The 21,510-nt window shown below is 41.4% G+C and overlaps 1 protein-coding gene across 3 annotated transcripts in view; it reads right to left on the reverse strand.

Moving 5' to 3' along the window:
* Positions 1 to 10,212: 10,212 nt before the first annotated feature.
* Positions 10,213 to 21,510, reverse strand: part of AFF3 (ALF transcription elongation factor 3) — a 333,159-nt gene continuing 321,861 nt past the window's right edge. For 2 of the 3 annotated variants that reach the window (XM_051806789.1, XM_051806788.1), the window contains exon 21: positions 10,213 to 21,482. In XM_051806789.1, the coding sequence (XP_051662749.1) occupies positions 21,361 to 21,482 (122 nt within the window). In that variant the 3' untranslated portion in view covers positions 10,213 to 21,360. The remainder of the gene's footprint in view (positions 21,483 to 21,510) is intronic. The other variant, XR_007907616.1, reaches the window with a different exon arrangement.

Here is a 21,510-nt window from a genome sequence, read left to right on the forward strand (position 1 = left end):
ATGAATTCTTCTGACTTACATATTAATAAAGAATGCCATGAATTAGCAAAACTCTCTTCCTACTACTCTGTCCTAGCTGAACAGAGGATATGAGTGTAGTATGGAGTGAATGCTAATTTTTTCCATGTCCAATTAGAGGTAAATTTTTTTTTTCAGAAATGCTGAGCATTTAGAACTCCATCTGATTTTAAGTGTGTGAAAAGTTTGAGGTAAAAAGTTTTATCTCCAACCACAGCCAAGGGCAAGTTATTTTGGCTGGGTGTGCTGGTTTCCTGCCTGAGAAAGGCATAGCACAAATTATTTCCTCTGACATTTGTAGTTTATTAAGGATTTATCTATGTTTTGCACTCCTAACTAAAATCACCATATAAAAACACTATAAATGGCAGCAGCAAATGTTGTTTGAAACCAAGCTTGGTCTTTCTGAACTTGGCGTTCAGAAAATCAATGAACTTTAAAGAAAAAATAGATCATTTTACATGTGGACCCTAAAACAGCTTCAAAATGTTACACTTTCTGAATTAACTACTCTGTGGTCATTTTCCACATAAGTAAATTATTAAAAAAATTGCAAGCAATGCACAAGTTGTCTAGTTCTTCTCTTACCTGAGTGTATCTTGGATAGGCAGCTGATAATACCTCAAAAGTGTGTGCAATGCTTTCAAGGGAAGACCAGAAAAGATCATCCAAAAGATTGCTCACACCAGGTAATCCAAGACATTTTTTTCCTTAAATGACAAACAAAACAAGGCAAAGGCAATAGACCAACAAGTCGGGCTTGCTAATGCTAAGAGAGAAAAGAGTTTCCAAGAGAACGCCATGTGGCTCATATTTCAGCACAGCGTAAGGCTTGCCCATAAATGCTGCTTTAAAAGCATCAGTGCTTAGCCTGCACTATTCTGGTGCTCAGAGCTGGGAAAAGAGTGTCTGTCCCTAGCTGACCCCTGCTTCTTACACACACATCTGACCTTCCATGCCTGGGACATTTCCTGAGAGGTTTCAGAATAAGTTCATAGAATCATAGAATGGCCTGTGATGGAAGGGACCTTTAAGATCATCTAGTGCCAACCTCTGGTTGTAGGCAGGGACATCTTCCACTAGACCAGGTTTCTCAGAGCTCCATCCAGCCTGACCTTAAACATTTCCAGGGATGGGGCATCTACAACTTCTCTGGACAACCTGTTCCAATGCCTCACCACTACCACACTAAAAAATTTCTTCCTCATATCTGATAATATCTGATATTCCTAATATCTTCCTAATATCTAAATTTGAAGCCATTCCCACTTGTTCTGTCACTACCTGCCCTTTAAATAGTCTCTCTCCATCTTTTTGTATTCTCCTTTCGGGTACCAGAAGGCTGTGTTTAGGTCACCTCAAAGCCTTTTTTGTGCTGGATTCTCAGAAATTGCACTCTTGGGCTGAGAGGAAGTTGATAATTTTGCCTGTAGGGATACAGTGGTGCTGGTTTCTATATGGGTGAAATCTCATTTTGTTTCCATGTTCCTCTTTCTTTTTCTGCTTTCTCCATGTGCACACATATGTAGAAACACACAAACACAGACAAACAGGACATGGTGTGAGGAGGAGATGTGGCATGTGCCTCTTCTTCCAGGACTCATTGTGGGAGCTGTGAGGTGGGTAGTGAAATATGTGTTGTATCTTGGTGTAGGCACACCAGGTGGGGTCTCTAAAAGCTGCAGCAAGCCCACCTTGGTCTTGGATCCCCATTGTAAGACACTTGCCTCACACTGTCCTCCAGCATGGGGCCTGGGCCTTGAAGCCATCCTTTATCTCGAGCAGCCTCAACCTAATTTTTGCCAAAGCTAACCCTTCTTTCATATATGAATGCAGCAAGTGGCAAATCCAGGCGGCATGCTCTGCCCTAGGTGTGAGAAGATCCTGTGGATTCCCATGTCTCTGCTCCTGTGCCTCAGACGAGCACTGTGTATGTGAAATCTCCACTGGTTGGATGGTAAAACTGGAAGCACAGAGAAGCGATAAGGAACAGTGCAAGCGGATTCAAAAGGAATTTGGATCATTTAGTTGATGAGCCAGCAGATGGTAAATGCTGCTTGGTGTAGAAAATGAAAAGTAATTAGTCCGGGAACAAAGAGCAAATGTAGGGAAAGGGTGTTATATCCAGCACACTGATCAGACTGAGAAAGGGGTTACTGTGGATAAAAGACACAGAGACACTGTCACTTCAGTGCACAGCTGCAATAAAAAAGGCAAACAAGACACTAGATCGATGGAACAGTGAGCTATAATGCACCATGAAAGAGGCAGTACAGTCCTCTGGAAGATGGTTATTAGGCCCCTCCAGACTACTGCATGGAACATGGGTCACTGTCTCAGGCAGGTTATGTTTGGAGAAAGGTGCATTATAAAGCAACTAAACTCTAATGGTTTCAATGATTTCAGTTCTGAGGCAAAGTTAAGAGGCTCATTCTGAGGTGTCAAAGAGACCTTATAGAGATTTAAAAATTACAGTAATGATCAGTACAGTTACCAGACAATACTCATAGTAATGCAAGATTATAAAAATTAAGGAAGTGGTACTGAGCAGAGAGCAGAAACTTCACAAACTGCTGCACAAAAAACAGGACAGCTACCTTCTGACTGCATTGAGCTAGCTGAAGTGGAATACAGCTTCAGGAACACATAGCTCAGTCAAGTGAATGATTCACAATTAAAGTACGTGGAACTGTCCTGTGGAATAAGCAGGAGGACAGTAAAAGTCCAGATAAAAATAGGAAAATTATTTAAGGGAAGAATCCCTCCCCAGGGATTTAGGGTCTGTTTTAATTTGGATTCCGTTTGAGCAGATTCCAAAACTGTATCTATTTACCTGCCTTTATACACAAGTCATAATGAATGTGGGTTCTCCCAAACCACATTCAAAGAGGAGAAAAGGGGAGGGGGAAGTTAAATGTTGCCCTGCCTTCTTGCAGGGCTAGATTCAGGTCTAATTAAGACAGAGAAATTTGTTGGGCTGATGGTTATGAAAAGTTGGAACACCAGGTGGGGTCTCTAAAATAGGCAATAGGCTGAATTTGAGGTCAGCAGGTAGTTTACCAGGCTAGGGAAGGAAGGAAAAACTGGAAGCATGTGTATGTGCAAAAGAGGATGTAAGCACTAAAATTGCAATTAAACAGGTTTCAGGCACCAGTGCCTACCTAGAAAACTACCAATGCCTAGAAAAATTGTGTGTGGTTGTGCAGGCATTAGAGAGGCACTTGGAGTAAGTTTACTGACATGTGCTGTGGTGCAGATACAGAAATGCTACCACTGCAGCTGAGCTGAGCTGGATGGAGCCCAAATCTCCTCCTTAGCCCTGAGGTCCTGAAGCTGGTAGATATGGTTTAGAGCATATGGATTAACTACATGGGCCTTGACAGGAAGCTGAGGCTCCTTTCATTTAGCGCCGTGGCCAGAGAAGACAGTATATTCCTTCTATTTGGGGTATATTGTCAGGATATAGGAGGTTCATATGCACAAGCCTCCTAACAGAGAGCTTACTACTGGATTAAGTCCTGATCAAGCTTTGCCTTTTCTGTAAAAGGGAATGCAAGGCAGGGAAAAGGAGCAGGCAAGACTGAGCTTGATTTTGGGATGAAGTGAGGAAGGTAGCGAATGCTGTCACTCCATGTCTACAAGGCTGCAGCTCCACAGTTGTAGCCACCCTATGATAAAGAAAATTGAGATGATAACACCTTGTGCTGATTAACTACAGGTGGTGCCATGACTCACTAGTGGAAAAATGCAGGTTTGAATTTGCTGACATTGTTGCAGCTAGACAAAGGTTTTCAGTGCCTCTGAAGTTTATGTGGAAGTGGGAAAATAGAAATTGTGTAGTTCGTGTAGACTGATGATCTGGCCTTAAAGTGAAACTGCTTGCAAAGGAGATAGAAGGACCTCAGAGAAAGATGTAGGATAATCTACCCTTACAGAAACCTAATTTTAATTCTCCCATAGTCAGGTGCTGGCTTAAATTCTAAAAGCCTGTCTTTTTACTTTTTCCGAAGTTTAGCATAATTGTTCTGACTGGATATTCCTGTGATCCATATAGCCATCCAATCCTTCTTTGAATCCTGCACTGTTCTTGACCTTAGTGCTTCCTGTGGTGATATCTTCCACTGTCCAATTACACATTTTGTGAAAGAGAATTTCATTTGATCAGCTTTGAATACATGAGGTCTTCATTTCATTGAATGTTCCTTTATTCATCTGTTATGTGGCAAGGTAGAGAGAAGTGTCAGATACTTCTTCTCTAAAGTATTTGTTATTTTATCTCGCTGTGTGCCTTCTTATGTGCCTCCTTTCTGAGATAAACAAATCTCATTCCTTTCAGTCTCTTCCAGTGATAGTCTCTGCCTCTGCCTTTATCCCTCCCACCCCCCAATTTGCTCATTCTCATTCTTACTCTCTGACCTCCACTTGTTTCTGCAAGATCTTTTAAAGCTTGGGAAGGGGCATATGAACAGTATGCCAGAGGAGAATTCAGCACTGACTGTTATAAAGGAGAATATTTTCTGCATTATTCACTGTCTCATTCACTGAGTAGCTGAACATCTAGTTAGCTGTTTGGGTTGCAGCTGTACCCTGAGCAGATGTCTTAGTTGAGTTGTCTGTACTGTTTTTTAGACAGTTGGTGCTGAGCTCATCACCTCAGACCTTAATTACTGTAACCAGCTCCTCTCTGGCATCTCTAACATTCATGCTGTTTCATTTCATTTGGCAGAAATCTCGCTACCCAGGAAGTCTGCATTATCCGGTAACCTGACCTTATCTCACCTTCCTAAATCTTTTTTTCTACCACATTAAGAAGAAGGGTCTTACCCTTAACTGAAAGAGGCCTTTTCATTGCTTCTTTTTGCTATCTGTCTGCTTTTATGCCATCCTTAAGCTCTTCATGGCTTCCTTTTCATGTATTAGTAGTTTTGACATGCATTGCCCACACTGTCCATGCTGTCTCCATGTAAGAGCTTTTCTATGCTGATCTGCAAGACCATCCTAAAAGTCTAGTTTTCTGGTAATACCTCCAAGATGCAGTGAAGGGTAGTAAGGCAGATTCATCTGGAATTCCTGTGTGGTATGTCTGTAAGATGTGCCTAGATCTGAAAGCACGAACAGCATGTTGAAGGTGGAGCTCCCCTTGATATTTAGCAGGAGGTGTACCCCTTCCAACCCCATCAACACAGCTTGATACATGGAGTCATAGCACAATCAAAGCCAAATTGTGTCTTCTGTGTCAAAAGAACCACACCTACTTCACCATATATGTGTTTGCCTGTATGTACTAAATGCTCTGGTGTTGAGGCCCTCATTTTCTGGCTATACTTCCTTGCTCATGGGGATTGCTCCTTGGAAAGTCGTAGATAATTCATGTGACATTAGACGGTGACCTCCAGGGCTGTCAGGGGAGCCAGGCACTAAAACAGTTAAATAGATTATCCCACTTTCCATCCTATTATGACTCAGTGCAGAAAGCTTTCTTAGAGTTCTGGAGCTGAAGGTGTCTCTCCCATGCAGCTCTTGTGGGCTGTATTTTTTGTATGGGAGGTCTGTTTGCAAAGTCCTGACTTCTACAACTAAAACTCCAAACATTCTTTAAGCAGAAAAAGGAATGACTTTCAAGTGTTACTTGTTTTTTGAACCTACTTCATACCAAAGTGCTATTTTGCTGTGTTGGCTAGATAAATATGTCTTTCCTATTAGTATGTAATATTGGAAATTAATAAATTATCACAGCTGTGAGTGAATTGGAAGTTGACTGAATGTTGTTCAGGAGGTATCTGAAGAATATTATCTGGGGAAGTGCCATTGAGAAGGATACATTGTGCTGAAATCCACGAAGATTTTGTTTCTCTATTCTTATATGAAAAGGAGCTGCAATGGTATTAGGATCTGTCCAGTTTATTTTAGAGAGGGCAACTAGAATGGTGGACAATTTCCAACACTACTTAAAATTGGGAAGACACCATTTAGTGGAATCTTTTTCTTACTTTAATAACACTTTAATAAATGCAATGTAATCTGAATATCATCTCTTCATTATGAGCCAGTTGTGTCTGACTGTTTTAAATTGGCACTTGTAAGGCGAATGGAAAGGTGAATAGAATAGCTGAGCTGAAGAAGCAAACCCAGTTGGGTCACTTCTGTTTCTTTGGTGTAAAATTTTCAGAAAGCATGCCTGATAAAGGTATAATCAAAAGAAAATTTTGGATTGCTTTCAGGGTTCCAACTACCTTCCATCTTCTCAAAGCACCTATTCATGCTTTCACAGGAGCTTTATGAAAGCATGTGAAGTGGATATCAATTTACCCTATCTTATGCTTGGAGACAGACCATATAGCTTTATCCTCTTCTTGTGGCTTTGTCTGGATGATGATGATGAGTTTTGTGAGACTGACCTAAAGCAGCAAGACAATACAAAATAAATTTTTGTGTACACCTCATTCACTGTGTTTAAGCTTAAATCCTCTACTCTTGCCGTGTTTTAACTCAAACAACTTCATACACAGCAGAGGATTTGATTTGATTTGATTAGAAACTATTAGCTCGAGCTAGTTACAGGACCTAAGCCTAGATACTTAAGCCCTGTATAGTCAAAATTTATGTTCTGATGAAGCAAGAACAAATTGTCTGCTCCATCTAAACCTTTTTATTAAACTTCCATTCAGCATCATGAAGAGAGCTATAAAAATAATCCACTGAGTCCAGATTGGCCAGGTTGCAGTAACTTGTGGAAGCAGATGACACCTTGTTTATGGTTTTGTGTCCTTGAAGTTTAAACAACTTTTATCACTCTTAGCTTCCTCTTTTTTTTTTTTTTCCCAGTTCACCAGTTAGCTTAGGATGCTAGTAAGAACTACTCTATTGATCACGCCAAAGGACCATTAAGACTAGTGATTTTTTTTCTGATTGCTGCTAGTATGAGATGTGCAAAAGCAGCATAAAGATGGAGCACACATGCTGTGGTGGAACAGGCCCCAGACCCTTACCAGAGGGTGTGCTGTGGCTGATGTTGGGACTGTGGAGCCTGTTTTGGGAGTTTGATTTTCTTTAGTCATTTTTCAAACACCAGTATTAAGTATGTGGCCACAGTGTTCAGCTTGGAGTAGGGTCTCTTCCTGAGAGAGGGCCTATTTAGTTTAAGAAAGGCTTACTTTCAGGCTGTGACAGGTAACCCACTATATTGACCTGAAAAAAAACAAGCAAATAGACAGAAAACCAAAAATCATGAAAGTATTGCCTTCTGGCTCCCCTGTTTCCTAAAGGATTTGCTCCGTACCCTGAAGAATACTTGTAGGAGTGTACTTTGCCTAATCTGGCAGGGTGGAAGTCTTGTTTGGGGCCCTGTATCAGGCGCTTGGTGATTTAGAAGGGACTGGAAATTATTGCTCTGTGTAGGGACTAGTGCCTGGATCCAGGAGCTCTTCCCTCAAGTGAAGGTTCATTCAAGGCATACAGATCCCTCCACATAGTACATAGGGTGACCTGGGGCCTGACACAACATTTGGGACCAGGCATCTGAAATGATGTATCTTATTACAATGCCTAAATGCTTAACTAGCATAGCTGCAAAAGCTTGCTCTTAGCAAGCTCCCCCTTGAGAGGGCAACAGTGAAAGGGCTGGGGATATCTCTCAAGGAAATCTGTCAAAGATGGGTACCTTTTCCCCAGTGGCTTTACAAAACAGATATACTCATTGTGCTTAGTGTCCATTCTCTCTGCTTTACCTGGAGGGATTTGTAAATCATAAACTGTCCATAGCACTGTGGGACTAAGAAATTTTTTTCTGGGGAGCAGGAAAAAAAAGGAAAAAGAAAGATCCGTATCTATAGGACTCTGTTCCCCATTATTTTAAACTGGGTATAGGCATATATACTGTACTCTCAAGTCACAGTTCTCAACATATGTAACCTTAGCTTCTTATAGCTGATTTGTAATACTGGTTTTTGAAAAATGACTACAGAATATCAAATCAGTACAAATTCACACTGTCAGAAGTTGCATAAATGGTCTTGGGAGACACTGTAACAGTACATCTCTACTGATCAGTAATTCTTCATAGGACAGATTTCAAGCTAATAATCTCTATCCAGGCAGTTGGGTAGCCTGGCTTTAACCTTAAGGAACATCCAGACATGCTGGTGGTTCCTATTCTTAAATCAAAGAAAATGTAAGAATCACATTATTATGAATGTGAGCTTGACACAAATGAAGTGAAGGACAACAACAGGGTCTGCATTTCAGCAGGACTTGTTCCAATGTTTCCTTTTGTGTTTTGTCTTGAGGGCTTGCATGTCTAGTGAACAAGATCACAGCCTATTCTGTTTCAGAATAGCAAATACTACGGCCTATGCATACTTTCCTCAAATTAGGAGCAGAAACTCCCCTAAAATGCAAAGTTTCCCTCTATTTTTTCCCCTTTCTTTCAGTACACATATTCCATCTTCAGATTTTGAGTTTTTTTTTCTGTTTGACTTTGCAGTTGGCTTGATACCATTCAAAGTGAAGCCCTGGGGCAGAATTTTTAGCAAATAGCAGTCAAAGAGCTGTGGTAAATTCTTCATTGCTCTGTGTCTTTAAATCAAGATTGGGTGCCTTAATAAAAGGTTAGGCTTCTCTTCATCAAGTTATTAGCCTTTCATAAAGGAATCCCTTGATGAAATGTTATGGCTTGTGTTTTCCTGGAAAGTAAGACTAGATCATCATAATGGGCCCTCCAGGTCTTTAGCTCAGTGGTGCCTGATTTTCTTCCTGACCTTGAATTACACTGAGAAGAGGAAGTTTAAGAGGAACAAGTCAGGAAGTAAAATTCTGCATGAATATTTTGCAGGATTGCCATCAAACTCCTGAGGTGTTCAGGGAGAGAGGCAGTGCTAAAGCAAGGAGCTCCATTAACTAGCAGAAGTTAATGGAGCTGTGTATGGTGTGTAGGACTGAACCAGCACTGGTGTGGGAGATAGCAGTGGACTCACTCTGAACCTCAGTGGTCTTGTAAAACACAACTATGGGCAATTGCATTCCTGGTGTGAGGTATGTCAGCTCCTCAGCCACTGCATGCCTGCTCCTCAGCCTCTCCATCCTTGCATGATGGCAGTGCCTGGGGAGACTGTTCTTTGCCTGTTCTCCTGTCCTAACGGAAGTAGCCTGGCAGTGATTTGGGGCAGCGATGCCATGTGTCAGCCCATCATGAATCACAGCATGTCATAAGGCTGAACTTGTTCCTGAAATACATTCCCCACCCTCAGTAGCAAAATCTCTCCATTTGTGTGCTTGAACATGTGATGGTCACAGTCCATTAAAGGCACAGGTTTGTGCATGGTGGTGAGTCATGAAAGTGCGGAACATTGTTTGGGAAGGTAATTTCTTCTGGCCTGCACCTGAGATGTTCAGGCAGTACCTGCCCCAGCTGTCAGATGCTGCTTGGGAAAACAGGCCTTCCCCAGTAAGAAGAGGGAAAATGTTCAGCACCGACTCCCCAGGTATTGATCAAGTAGAAAAGATCCACAAGATGCTAAAATGGTCATGTTAAAACAGCAGCATTCAAGTTTTGGTGTAAGTATGGAATAAGTACTTCTAAGAGATGGCAATCCTATGTGGGAGGAAGCTATAGGAATTGGGAAATAGTTGGTGAACAATGTGCATGTGTGTGTGAGGATAGGGGAAGGCAGGCTGGAGAGTGAGTTGGTACTTGCATTTCTCATGGATTTATCATAATGGTGGCCTATACATTGTGAACTGCTGCTCTGCAACTGCTGAGATTGTGGCTGTCTTGGCACTACTTAGAAATGTCAGTGGCCTTTAGGTACAGGGGCTTGTCTCCTACATCTGCATAAAGAAAAGTTTGGATTGGTGATGTGCTCATCCTGTACCTCATTTGAATGTAATAGTGACTCTGCTCTCCTTTCCCCAGAGAGTGGCCTCTTTCCACATCTTTGGTTCTGCCAGACACCCCAGTTAAATCTGGTACCCTGCTAATGAGATCTGCTTTGGTGACTGAGCCTTTCCTCCTTCCTTGTAGAAAGGTTGCAAATGAGCTCACCCATGAAGGAAGTGTGGATAAAGGTAGGTGATTTAAGCAGGAGCAAAGGCGACTGCAATAGGAACCAAAAGCTGCAACAGAAAACCAGGCAATTATTTCCCTCAGAAAAAGGTTTAAGAAAGAGACAGATGAGGCATAATTGAGACAGGAGGATGTTGAATTCATGGTTTATTGTCACATTAAAAAAGTAATATTACTGATGAATTAATATTTGCTTTTTAATATAAAAGTGCTTATTCTTACAAATCCTTAAGGCTCATTCTGTTACATTACAGTAGGATTTTTCACCATCCCAGAAACTGTGCTACATGAGTTTTATATGAACTGTGGACATAGCAAAATCTCCAAACGGTAAAACAAGTCATTAATAATTTCATTGCCTTTGTATGCATTAATCTGTTTAATTGTGTAACATAATTTAACATGAAAACAAACAAATGAAATTTTTTTTTGTATCTTCTAGTTTGACTTGGAACTGATCCCTGAAAGATTTGTATTTTGCTTGAGTGAATGGAACAAATACAATTGGTTCTGAATCTCAATTTTTTACTTGTACAGCAAAAGGGAATGAGTGAGAGGAGCATTACAGTTGTAGCATCTACCTTATGTTTCTTACTAAAGAGGAAAGGAATGACTACAAAGCACAAGTACTGTTTATATGTGATATATTTATTTTTGTAATGTCCCTATGTTGTACTTTTACTTAGGTAAAGCTCCCACTGAAGTCAATGTGAGTTTTGCCTGAGGGAGGAATAAGACCAGGGCTCTCACGGGGAACATTTTACATTAAGTAGTTTATTATGTTTTTGTCTCACAATGGAAGAATGAAATAGGTGAAAGTTACTAAAGCTCTTGTTTGTATTGATCACAAGTGGAATATGATTTCTGGCATATACTATGTTACACACATAAGAGTATACCACATTTATTTGTAATCATAATCAGAGCTTTATTAGTTGGATGGACAGTGAATATGCTATTTCTACTTAAATTTTAGGTATTTATTTACCGTAAAGACTTTTTTTTTGACAATAATTGGGTCAAACTGCAGCAACTAAAAAAATACCTAATGCAAAAGATAAAAATAATTTAAAGTATTCTGGAGCAAGGGGGGAAATGCTAACCGATCTAATAAATAAGGCAGTTTAAAGCATTTGTGACTGCTACCGTGATATATGTACATACTTTACAGCATAAATTACTGTACAGAATACTCTGTTTATTAACCTGTGTAAACAATATTGCCTGCTCTATGGGGACCTATTGTGGGATTATGGTCAGCAGAAAGAGAAAAACTGCTGTAGCAGAGTGGGGGAGGTCTCAGGTAGCACATCCTCAGAGAGAAACATGAGTGATATTTTATGACCTGCAAACAAAGCCATCCCAACTCAAATACTTTTACAAAAAACCTGCTGGCGTTTGTTGCTGTAAATGAAATATGGAAATGAATCTCTGTGGTTCGTTACAAAAGTAATTCTAGTCATAAACTGGTCTCTGTGTACCTCATCTGGCCAGGGACAGTCACACAGGAGTTCACTGTGTGAAAAGGGGAGATAGGGAAGAGTTGCAATGCACCAACATCTCCCCAGGCACTGTCTGCACTGCCAGTGCGCCTGTCAGGAGGATGGTCAGTGGCTGGATCCCACACTGGGATTGCCACGCTGCCTCTTCAGCCACTGGTGCTACGTGCAGCATGGGAAATTGGCAGGGGGCTCTGTGACTGTTGCAACTGGCCGGAGAAGTAATGACAAATTTAAGCATCCTGTTATTTTGCTGACCCTGTACTGTCTTCTCCACCTATTTGTTTCCCTCACCCACCCTCAGCATTGTTTGGTTTTGGCTTCTGCATTGTGGCAGCTCCATGGAAGAGAGTCTCTGTAGGACTCTGTAGGACTACTGCAACATGGCACTGGTCAGCAGGCACCACTGCAGTCCAGGTTTCCGTAAATAACATGCCTACGAAGGCAGGGAGTTGCTAAAGGCAGTAAGTGTGTGTGCAGCCATGATTTGTTATACCTGTTATTGTCTCCATTTGCCATGGTCAGCATGGGGCACTGTCCCTGCACAGGAGGACCAGGGATTAGCCTTGGGCAGTTCTCACACTACCTGGCTTCTCTGCTTTGGCTCCTCTGCTTTGGTTCCTGCCCCTTCTGTTGCCATCCATGGAAAGAGACAGCCTACCAATGGTACTGCAAGCACACCCTGACCTGGCTGCTCTGAAGCTCTCAACGTACCACTGCTCTTTCTGCCTCCACTGACACCAAGGGAAGCCAACACTAGGAGCTGGTGGAGGACTGCTGGTCTGCAGGCAGACCACAAGCTTTAGGTGTTCCTGTGTAGCCTATAGGCTGTTCATCATGGATAAAATTGTCATTTTCACATAGTGAATTGAAAAATGACGCTGAATTTCCATAAAAAAGAGTAATATTGGCCTCATGTGGGCTCCCAGCCAATCTCATCTCTTTCATCACCTACAGAGAAACTGTTTCTCCTTCTTTAAAGGAAGCCAGCTCTACTTCCAGGCAGCATCTGGGAAAAGTGTCTGCAAGTGTTTAGTAAAATGTAAAATATATTTCCTTGATATTTCAGTAATCTTAGTAGAAGAAAGATGCTCAATCAGTTCTCAAGGAACTACTTTGGATTTAGGCCCAGTGAGTTACAGAGTAGTCAAGAGATGGTCCAAGTCTAAAATGTGTGCTTGAAATAGCTCAGAAGGAACTGTATTTACTCCATACTTATTTTCCTGCATATCTGCTCTCTCCCAACATGATCTCAGCCCCATCCTGCCTCAGCGCATCCTACGATATTTACCAATTTCATCATGCACTCTTGTCAGCAACAGGTATGACTGTAAACCTGGGGTAGGATTTATGGCACCTCTATATCTGAACTCATCACCTAAATTCCCTTTGTAGCCAGTGGACAGAAACAAGCATTTCTAGGGTGTGATTCATTGTGCTTATTTCAGACCTTCCGTACAAGACGAGGCGAATCCCAACTTCTGTGTTTATATCAGGACCTTTTTTCCTCTCCCATTTCACCCTCTTCCTATTTAACAAGGCCGTTGTGTCCTTAAGAGCATAAAGAAGGTCATTGCACAGGTGTGAGACCACCAGCTCCTGCTCATTCTACTGCAGGGCCATAAAGTGGCAATGCTTACTGAAGCAGATCAGTGACACAGTGTCAGGCCAAGGTGTTGGGCCTGGAGATGCTGCTGGAACCGCTCCAGCTGCACTTCTGTTTCACACAAGGTATTTGAGTCACCAACACATTCCCCAGATTAATGCTCTCTCCCATCTGCTGCCTTTCCATGCAGAGGAGAAGAGCTGTCAGAAATTGTGCATGAAGTCATCAGCACCCACTGTCTCTTCCTCAAGAGGGAACTGAATTCTCTTGCTAGGAATAATGGGATGAGGTGGGTGCCACTCCCACAGGTAGGGTGGGAATGAGAAGAAAGCAGAAAAGTCCTGAGCTGCTTGGAGTAGCTCTGCACTGACTTTCACCTTTTCCCTGTGACTAATTTCAACTCTACCTTGTCCTGCATGTCACAAGCCCAGGTTGGGAGATGGAGTTGAGGAAGAAAATGTCTAGAACTGCAGGACGGTCCCCAAAGGGACCTTGACATCCAGAGGGACCTAGACTTGAGGAAAGGACCCATGTGACCCTTATGAAGTCCAACAAGGCCAAGTAGAAGGTCCCACATCTGTGTTAGTCCAAGTCCCAATATCAATACAGATTGAGGATGTCCTGATTGAGAGCAGCCCTGCTGAGAAGTACTGGTGGATGCTAGTGGATGAGAGGCTGGACAGGAGACAGCAATGTGCACTTGCAGCCCACAAAGCCAAAAAAGCATGACCAGCAGGTTGAGGGAAGTGACTCTCCCCCTCTACTCTGCTGTCATGAGACCCCTACCTGGAGTACTGAGTCCAGATCTGCATCCTCAGTACAGGAAAGACATGGACCTGTTGGAGCAGGTCCAGAGGAGGCCATGAAGATGGTCAGAGGGCTGGAGCACTTCTCCTACAAAGACAGGCTGAGAGAGCTGGGGTTGTTCAGCCTGGAGAAGAGCAGATTCTGGGGAGATCTTACTGTGATCTTTTCATACAAAAAGGGAGTTTATAAGAAAGGTGCAGAAAGATTTTTTACCAGAGCCTGTAGTGACAGGACAAGGGGCAACAGTGTTCAACTGAAAGAGGTTAGAGTTAGATTAGATCTAAGGAAGAAATTTTTACAATGAGGATGGTGAGGCACTGGAACAGGTTCCCCAGAGAATTTGTGGATGCCACATATATGGGAAGTGTTGAAGGCCAGGTTGGATGGAGCTTTGAACAACCTGGTCCAGTGGACGGTGTCCCTGTCCATGGCAGGGTGGTTGGAACCAGGTACCTTTCAACCCAAACCCATCTATGATTCTATGATAAATCTAAACTGCAAATGAAAATACCCTTTTTCAATAGAAATATATTCCAAAATGGAAGTGAGAAAAAGAATAAGAAGGGCTTGTCCTTTGGTAAATATCACCTATGTCTAGCTAGTTCCTGCAGGAAGTGTTTCCTTTGATGTCTGTTGATAGGGTGAGAATTCCATATCTAAGAATGCCAAGTGGAGGAGCAAAGGTATGTAGTGCTAAGGAAGGACTTGTTAGTATTGACTGAATAACATGAACCACAATAGAAACATTTTGTTGATTTGACTGGTGTTCAATCCTTGGTGAAGTGCTTTATTGATGACTTCTACGTGTAATGTGTCAGAAAAGAGCTGAGAGCTTGACTTGGGAATGCTGGCTAACAATGGTGTGATTTGGGAGGGTAACTACCATATTATGCTCCCAGTGCATCTCTGACTTCCCAGTTCAGTTACTTGCAATGTGCATCAGACACATATTTTCTTATGAGAGACTTTTTTTTAATGTTTTGTTAAGCAACTAGTTCTCTCTGTAGTGCACCGTTCTAAGAGAAAATTTCCATTGATTTGAAGTTATTTGAAGCTGGATTTGGAATAACAAATATTTGAACACTTCTGAAGCTGTTATGAGAAACACACTTTGTACAAATTTCTTCCGCAGAAATACAAAGTGGCTGAAAGCCATAAAAAGATGTGAAATTCTTCAATGGCCATGCAGCACTTGGCAAACCCATGCTGTTTGTCCCCTTATGTATGCTTGTAATTCTTGCTCTCTACCAGGATCATAGTTATAGATACTATGGGAATGGCAATTTCACCTAGGCTGTGACTCCCCTCAGCACTAAGCAAAAGTTTTATTCTCTCTGGTGCTTACATCAAGAGCTTACATGGTATTTAAGGATTTTGAGGGTCTTGTAGCTCTGGACTCAGGGGCAAAATTCATCCAGTGTACTTAGCAGTTTTTTCCATAGCTCTTCTACAGCACTTTCCTTCTGAGGATACAAAGTGATTTGCAAACATTAATTAATTTTCATAAAGCCCTATGAGGCAGATAAGTGTTAAGTATCCCTGTGTTAGTACAAATGAGAAACATGAGACCTGAGTGCCTTATCATCCATGTTGTTCACTATATTCACTCCCAAAAAAGGAACAAGTGCCTTGGGACAGAGGAAATCCCCCTTTTTTCCCCTAATTCTGTTATTTCCCTTGGACCCTTTGGAATCCTTCAAGGGCAGCAGCGATGAGGCTGGGCTTCAAGCTACGATGTGTGAGATTCAAGCTCACAGACTGAAAAAGCAAGTGAGCCTTCCTGTATTTGCTGCTGGTTTGGGGGGCAAAAGCAAGGCCCTTTATGCAACCTGTGAGTTACTTGCTCTGTGCTCCAGCACCTCATTTAAAAGGTAGCTTGGACTGCCAAATTATCAAACACCCTTGAAAGTGCAGGCATACTTGTGGGCTACCAAGAGCAACAGAGCCAGACAGCAAATGGAGGGAGAGAAATAGCCCCAACTGAAGAAGTAGCCCCAACTGGATGCCACCTGTCTCACTGAGGAAAACTGTAGTCTTTTGAAAGAACAAGAGAGCCCTGGATTCTCTAAATCTTAGTGGTTTTCCTCTATGTAGCTTTAGTCAGGTTAGCACAAACAGGGCCTAAAGTGACTTTCCCAGTTTGTTAATTAACCTTAGGAGCAATTTACAGCACGGCGACCAGTGATGCTGGAAATGGAGTCTTGGCCTTACTGAGGGCAAACAGCAGCTATATGAGACACATCAAAGTAGTCAAATTTTCATGCTAACAATATTGGCTGAGAGACGTTGTTCTGTATTTTTTGAGACAGATCATCCAAATGCTATTCTGAAAGCATTCTGACAAATTTTCTGTGGTTACATGCCTTCCCAGCCCTTGGTGCACAGTACATAAGCTAACGTAAAAATTATAATCATGATACTTGTCAGACCAACCAGGCCTTTTTAAGACATGAAAATCGGACTAATTCCTTAGTTTCAAACACAATGAGTTCAAATATGTGTATGCTAACAAAAATATACCAAAATGAGAGGCATGTTAGATCTGCACCAGCCAAACTTCGGTTGTTACATTAACAACTCCATATTCTTCAAGCATTGTTTGTATTTCTACTGTGCCAGGAGATTTTATTCTTCAGTTTGAGGATTCTCCCTGAATGGGGGAGGGAAATGTTGCTATCGCTCTGAAAAAGAAACATTTCTTTCTGACATGTTAAGCATTAAGAGGATTATGTAAAGGCAAGGCATATTGCAGAAGGAGATGTTCTTAATATAGCTTTTACTATGAACCCATGACCCACCAGAAAATTTAGGAGAGTTAAAAAAACATATTGCTTTGACAATCTTTTAATTTTAAAAAATCGTCTAGTAAAAAGATCAAGGAATTCATCCACTGTTATTTACATAAAATTCAACCTTTCCTGCCTAAAATCATGAATCATTTAATGTCACATCTGCAGGATCTCTTAGGCAGATGCCATTAATCCAAGTCATTTTGCAAATTCCAATTTCATTTGGATTAAAAACTACTACTAAGTCAATGAATAGTATATACTGAACATGCATTAAGGCTGGTGACTGCTAAAGTCTCTTGGGTAGATAAACTAAGTACAGATTAGCCAGGTCTAAGTATATGTTCTCATCTAGGGAAGAAAAGATATCCTGACATTTCAGTGATGTAGATTTGAATCAGTAGCCATGAAAAATGGTTGAACAATTGTATTACAAAAGAGATACTATGGCACAGTCCCAAAGGTGCATTTTGTATAAATTAATTAGCTACACAAATTATTTTGACAACAGCTACTGCACTTCTGAGGTGATATGGCTGCTCAGTGATGAGTACTTGATGATCAATGGTAGGCACTAGTCATATCCTTCATGCCGAGTGACTTTTATGACTATTTAGATTTACAGTATATACATATGTGTATCTACACTTAGGGCTTGATCTTCTTAATCTCCTTTACCTATGGTCCTCTGTTCACTATAATCTCTTCCTTTGGAGTCCCATGGTATTTGGACAAAAGAAATAGGCAAACAAGAGTTTTGGGTATCCTGTCGTGTGACTGGGAGGACATGTCTGACTTTTGGCCACAATTGAACCTCGGCATATGCTTTGTTCTTACCTGTCACTCATGCCACGATGGAATACTGTAAAGGATTAAGGCCAAGGAGTCTGTATGATCTTGCTCTCTGTGAAGATCCTATAGGCTGTTCTGCATTTGTCATATCCACCTGCAATACCTAATTCCTTTGAATCCATCCCATTTCTTTACCAACCCTTACTGCTTCAGAAGCCTCTGTAAGCAAATTTCTCCTTCCAGGCATGATCTGGAAAAGCAGAGACTGAGGGGAGACCTCATTGTGGTCTTCAACATCCTCATGAAAGGACTTTGAGGCGCAGGTATCGATCTCTTCATTCTTGTGACCAGTGACAGGACTCCAGGAAACGGCATGAAGCTGAGTCAGGGGAGGTTTAGGTTACTTATCAGGGAAAGGTTTTTCACCCAGAGGGTGGTTGGGCACTGGAACAGGCTCCCCGGGGAAGTGGTTACAGCACCAAGCCTGACAGAGTTCAAGAAGCGTTTGGACAATACTCTCAGACACATGCTGTGATTCTTGGGATGTCCTGTGCCGGGCCAAGAGTTGGACTCGATGATCCTTATGGGTCCCTTCCAAGTCGGCATATTCTGTGATTCTGTGATTCTTCTGGATTTGTACGGAATGACTTCTTACTTTCTCAAAATGAACCTGGACATTGCTATGGCACAAAGAAGCCTGCATATTCCCGGACTTTCACAACAGACTAAAATGAGTCTTTGTTTTTCATGGAGCCTCAAAGAAAGACAGTCTCCTCTGGTCCTATCCAGAACACACTGAGTGTCTCAGTGTGAAGAGCCTAATATTATTCAGGTTCTTAAGGTGGAGCATATGCTTAACTGGACCAGACCTGAAAGTCACATGCACTTTTTCAGACCAGGCCCTAAGAAGATCAAATGAAGTGTTTGTTGTCACTGTGCCACATTCAGTCATCTAATCAGCCACAACCCTCAGGCAAATAGCCTGAACAGAAGAGTATTCTAAATAACCTCACCAAAATAGTATAGCTGCAAGAAACCCTATGGAGAGAAAGCCAAACCCTCTAATCCATTAATCCTGTTGAACCACTAGAAATTAAGGCTCAGCATTCTCATCAGACAACACAGATGATGCCTGCACAAACACTAAAAACCAGTGTGTTTTTCCATGGAAACAATGAGTATTCAGCCAAAATAATTCAATATGAGAACAACATACAGGAAAGAACAATCATCTGCAAGAATCCTTAATACTTGGAAATGTTACAACAGAACAGCATTAGTTCTTGCATTTCTTTGAAGTTTCTTGACATATTATATACATATAAAGAGTTCATCATGATTAATAAAAATATCCCGATCTTAGTAAAATAAACATGCTTCAAAGTTCCATATTTGAAACTCAAATGCCACATGTGCAAGAAAACTAAACTCCATTTAAGGCAAGTAATATATGTCACTTCTAAAATTTCTCAACATTAAATAGCAGAAAGGGCTCCCAAAACCCCAAACTTATCTGAAGATAAACATCATAGGCACCGTCAAAGAAAACAAAAGCTAATCTAACTGGAATTTCACTTTCCTGATCTGAGGAGAAATTCCACAGTACCTTCATATGGTATTGAAGCAGCTGACAGAATCTGTTGCTACTAGTCTAGTATATCCTGACAGACTTCCACAGCTGGAGAATAGGCAAGTGATAAACAGAAAGGCACCGATCAAGTTCTCCACGATACTTGTGACGAAACAAACTGTGTTCCTTCTGGGATGGGTAACAGCCAAGGTTAAGAGTGACAGGAGGATTCAGAGGTTGTGTATTTTGTCATTTAAAGGCATGTATGTGTTCACTCTTAGAGCCAGCCACCCTCTAACACTCAAGTCCATGCTAAGAGGTGACCACAGCTGAGCTCAGGACTTCTCTTGTGGGGGAAGTATCTGAGCACTGATGGGCACATAAATATCGTCCCAGGATGTCTTGGGGCTGAGCAGCTCCTTGGTAGTAGCTACCCTGCTGAGGTGCTCCAAAGAACACAGTGAAGGCTCTGAGCCTGAGCAATAGCTGGAGTTATGCTAAGGAGCCTTGCCAAAATCACAGCTATGTGGGGCTCAGGGTGCTCACCAGCCCATCTTTACATACAACCTGTGCTACCAAAGACATTTTACTGAGAAATCATGCTGCATTGTTTGGTACCTTTCTTCAGAATGCAGCTCTTCAAAAATGAGGGAAGAAAAAAAAGGCAGTAAGGACCATTTAATCAACCATTTATATCAGTAGCTACTTCTACCTGTATCTTCTATTGAAAGTGTCTTTTGTACTCAAATTTCCTTAATATGTATGTAAATGAGATCAGAAAACAATAATGAAAGGGTCTAACTAGTGACTCAGACAAGAACAGTCCATTGGAAGTCACTGGAGCTGATGATTTGAGTAAAGGCTGCAAATCTGATTGCAAAAAAATTATATTTCCAATACAGAAAAACATCCCTAAATATGCGAAAATCACTTAAAATGAACAAAAATGCACTGAATGCAAACACAGTTGATATGAACTGGCCTTGACCTCAGCTGACCCAAATTAAACTCCAATTATTGTGGGATTAATTCTTCTGGCATGAAAAACACAGCCTGTCAACAAGAACTGAAAACATCCCATAAATCAAGAAGCGTTAAAGCCTAGTTGAGGATTATGCATGGAGAGTGAGAGGATTATGATAGGAAACAGTTCTTAGCCTGATGAGCAGCAAACTCAGCTTCCCAGATAAAGGAAATTGCATGTAATGCTCCCATACAGCTTGGAAGAAAATGCTGCAAGCTTCTGCTAGATGAAAAAGATATGAAAGTCAAAATCTGCAGGATGGAGCCTTCCCATGGAAAGCCAACAACTGTTATAAATATCTGTCTCTGTGTGTGTGCAGCTGAAATTAACACATTTTCTTTCCTAAGTGGATTGCTGTTTGCCATATTTTTTCATTATCTATTTACTGTCAGTAACAAAATGCAATTTTCCACTGTCTCTTTTAAGTTCTTGCTATCAGCATATCTGTTTTCAGGCCTTTTGCTTGGTACCGTGGGTTGTACTGTTGGTGAGGAACTGAACAAGAGATAAAGTTACTTAAAAAGACAGGAGATAAAGAAACGCATGCAATTTGTTGAAACTTATTGCACATGAAGGAATGCCATCTTTGTCTGACTTAATGGGGCTACACAAGTCCTCTCTGTGCTCCAGTGGAGAAGTAACAGGGAGATGGCACATTAATACTGAAACTTCTGTGACGTGCCCATGCTCACAGTAAAAGTTCTCCATGTCTATAATTTGCCCTCATTCATTCCAGTTCAGGAGAGCCCTTGTGTATGTGCTTAAGCTCTGCTGAAGTCATCAGGATTTCAGTACCAGCTTAAAGTTAAGAATCTGTTCTGAGCTTTCCTGAATAGGGATCTGTGCTTATTGCACTTGGCTCAATCAACCCATGAGATTTTGGTTTTTGAGTTTTTTAGTACAAGAATAGAAAGGGTATGTTTTGTGCATCAAGATCAGTTCTTTATAGTATTTCTAGTGTATGAAAATGTTTTGAGAGTGATGTAGAACAAACAATTCATTCTGAAGAGACATCACTGTATTTTGTACTGCTGCACACATACATGTCTACAGTCAGAAAAATTTTGCTCAGTATTGAAGAAATATTCACCTTTGTTTGGATCAATGCTGTGGCTGACTATTTCTGTAGCACAGTGTCCAGAATAACTGAGTTATCCATGAAAGGTATACTGTCCATGTGAATGGCAAGCAGTCATTATGACAAGTGAGCACTATTCCGCACCCAGTGAAGTCCTTGCTGAGTGTACTGAACTAAATGCTCCATACTGCTGTGCAAGGTGATAGGTCCCATCAATGCATCCAAATCATTAAAAAAATCTGCAGGAAAAAAAAAGATTCAGCATCA

The sequence above is a fragment of the Manacus candei genome, unplaced genomic scaffold, assembly GCF_025592945.1.
Source record: "Manacus candei isolate 608988 ecotype Guabito, Panama unplaced genomic scaffold, ASM2559294v1 h1tg000069l, whole genome shotgun sequence".
NCBI classification, from domain to species: Eukaryota; Metazoa; Chordata; class Aves; order Passeriformes; family Pipridae; genus Manacus; species Manacus candei.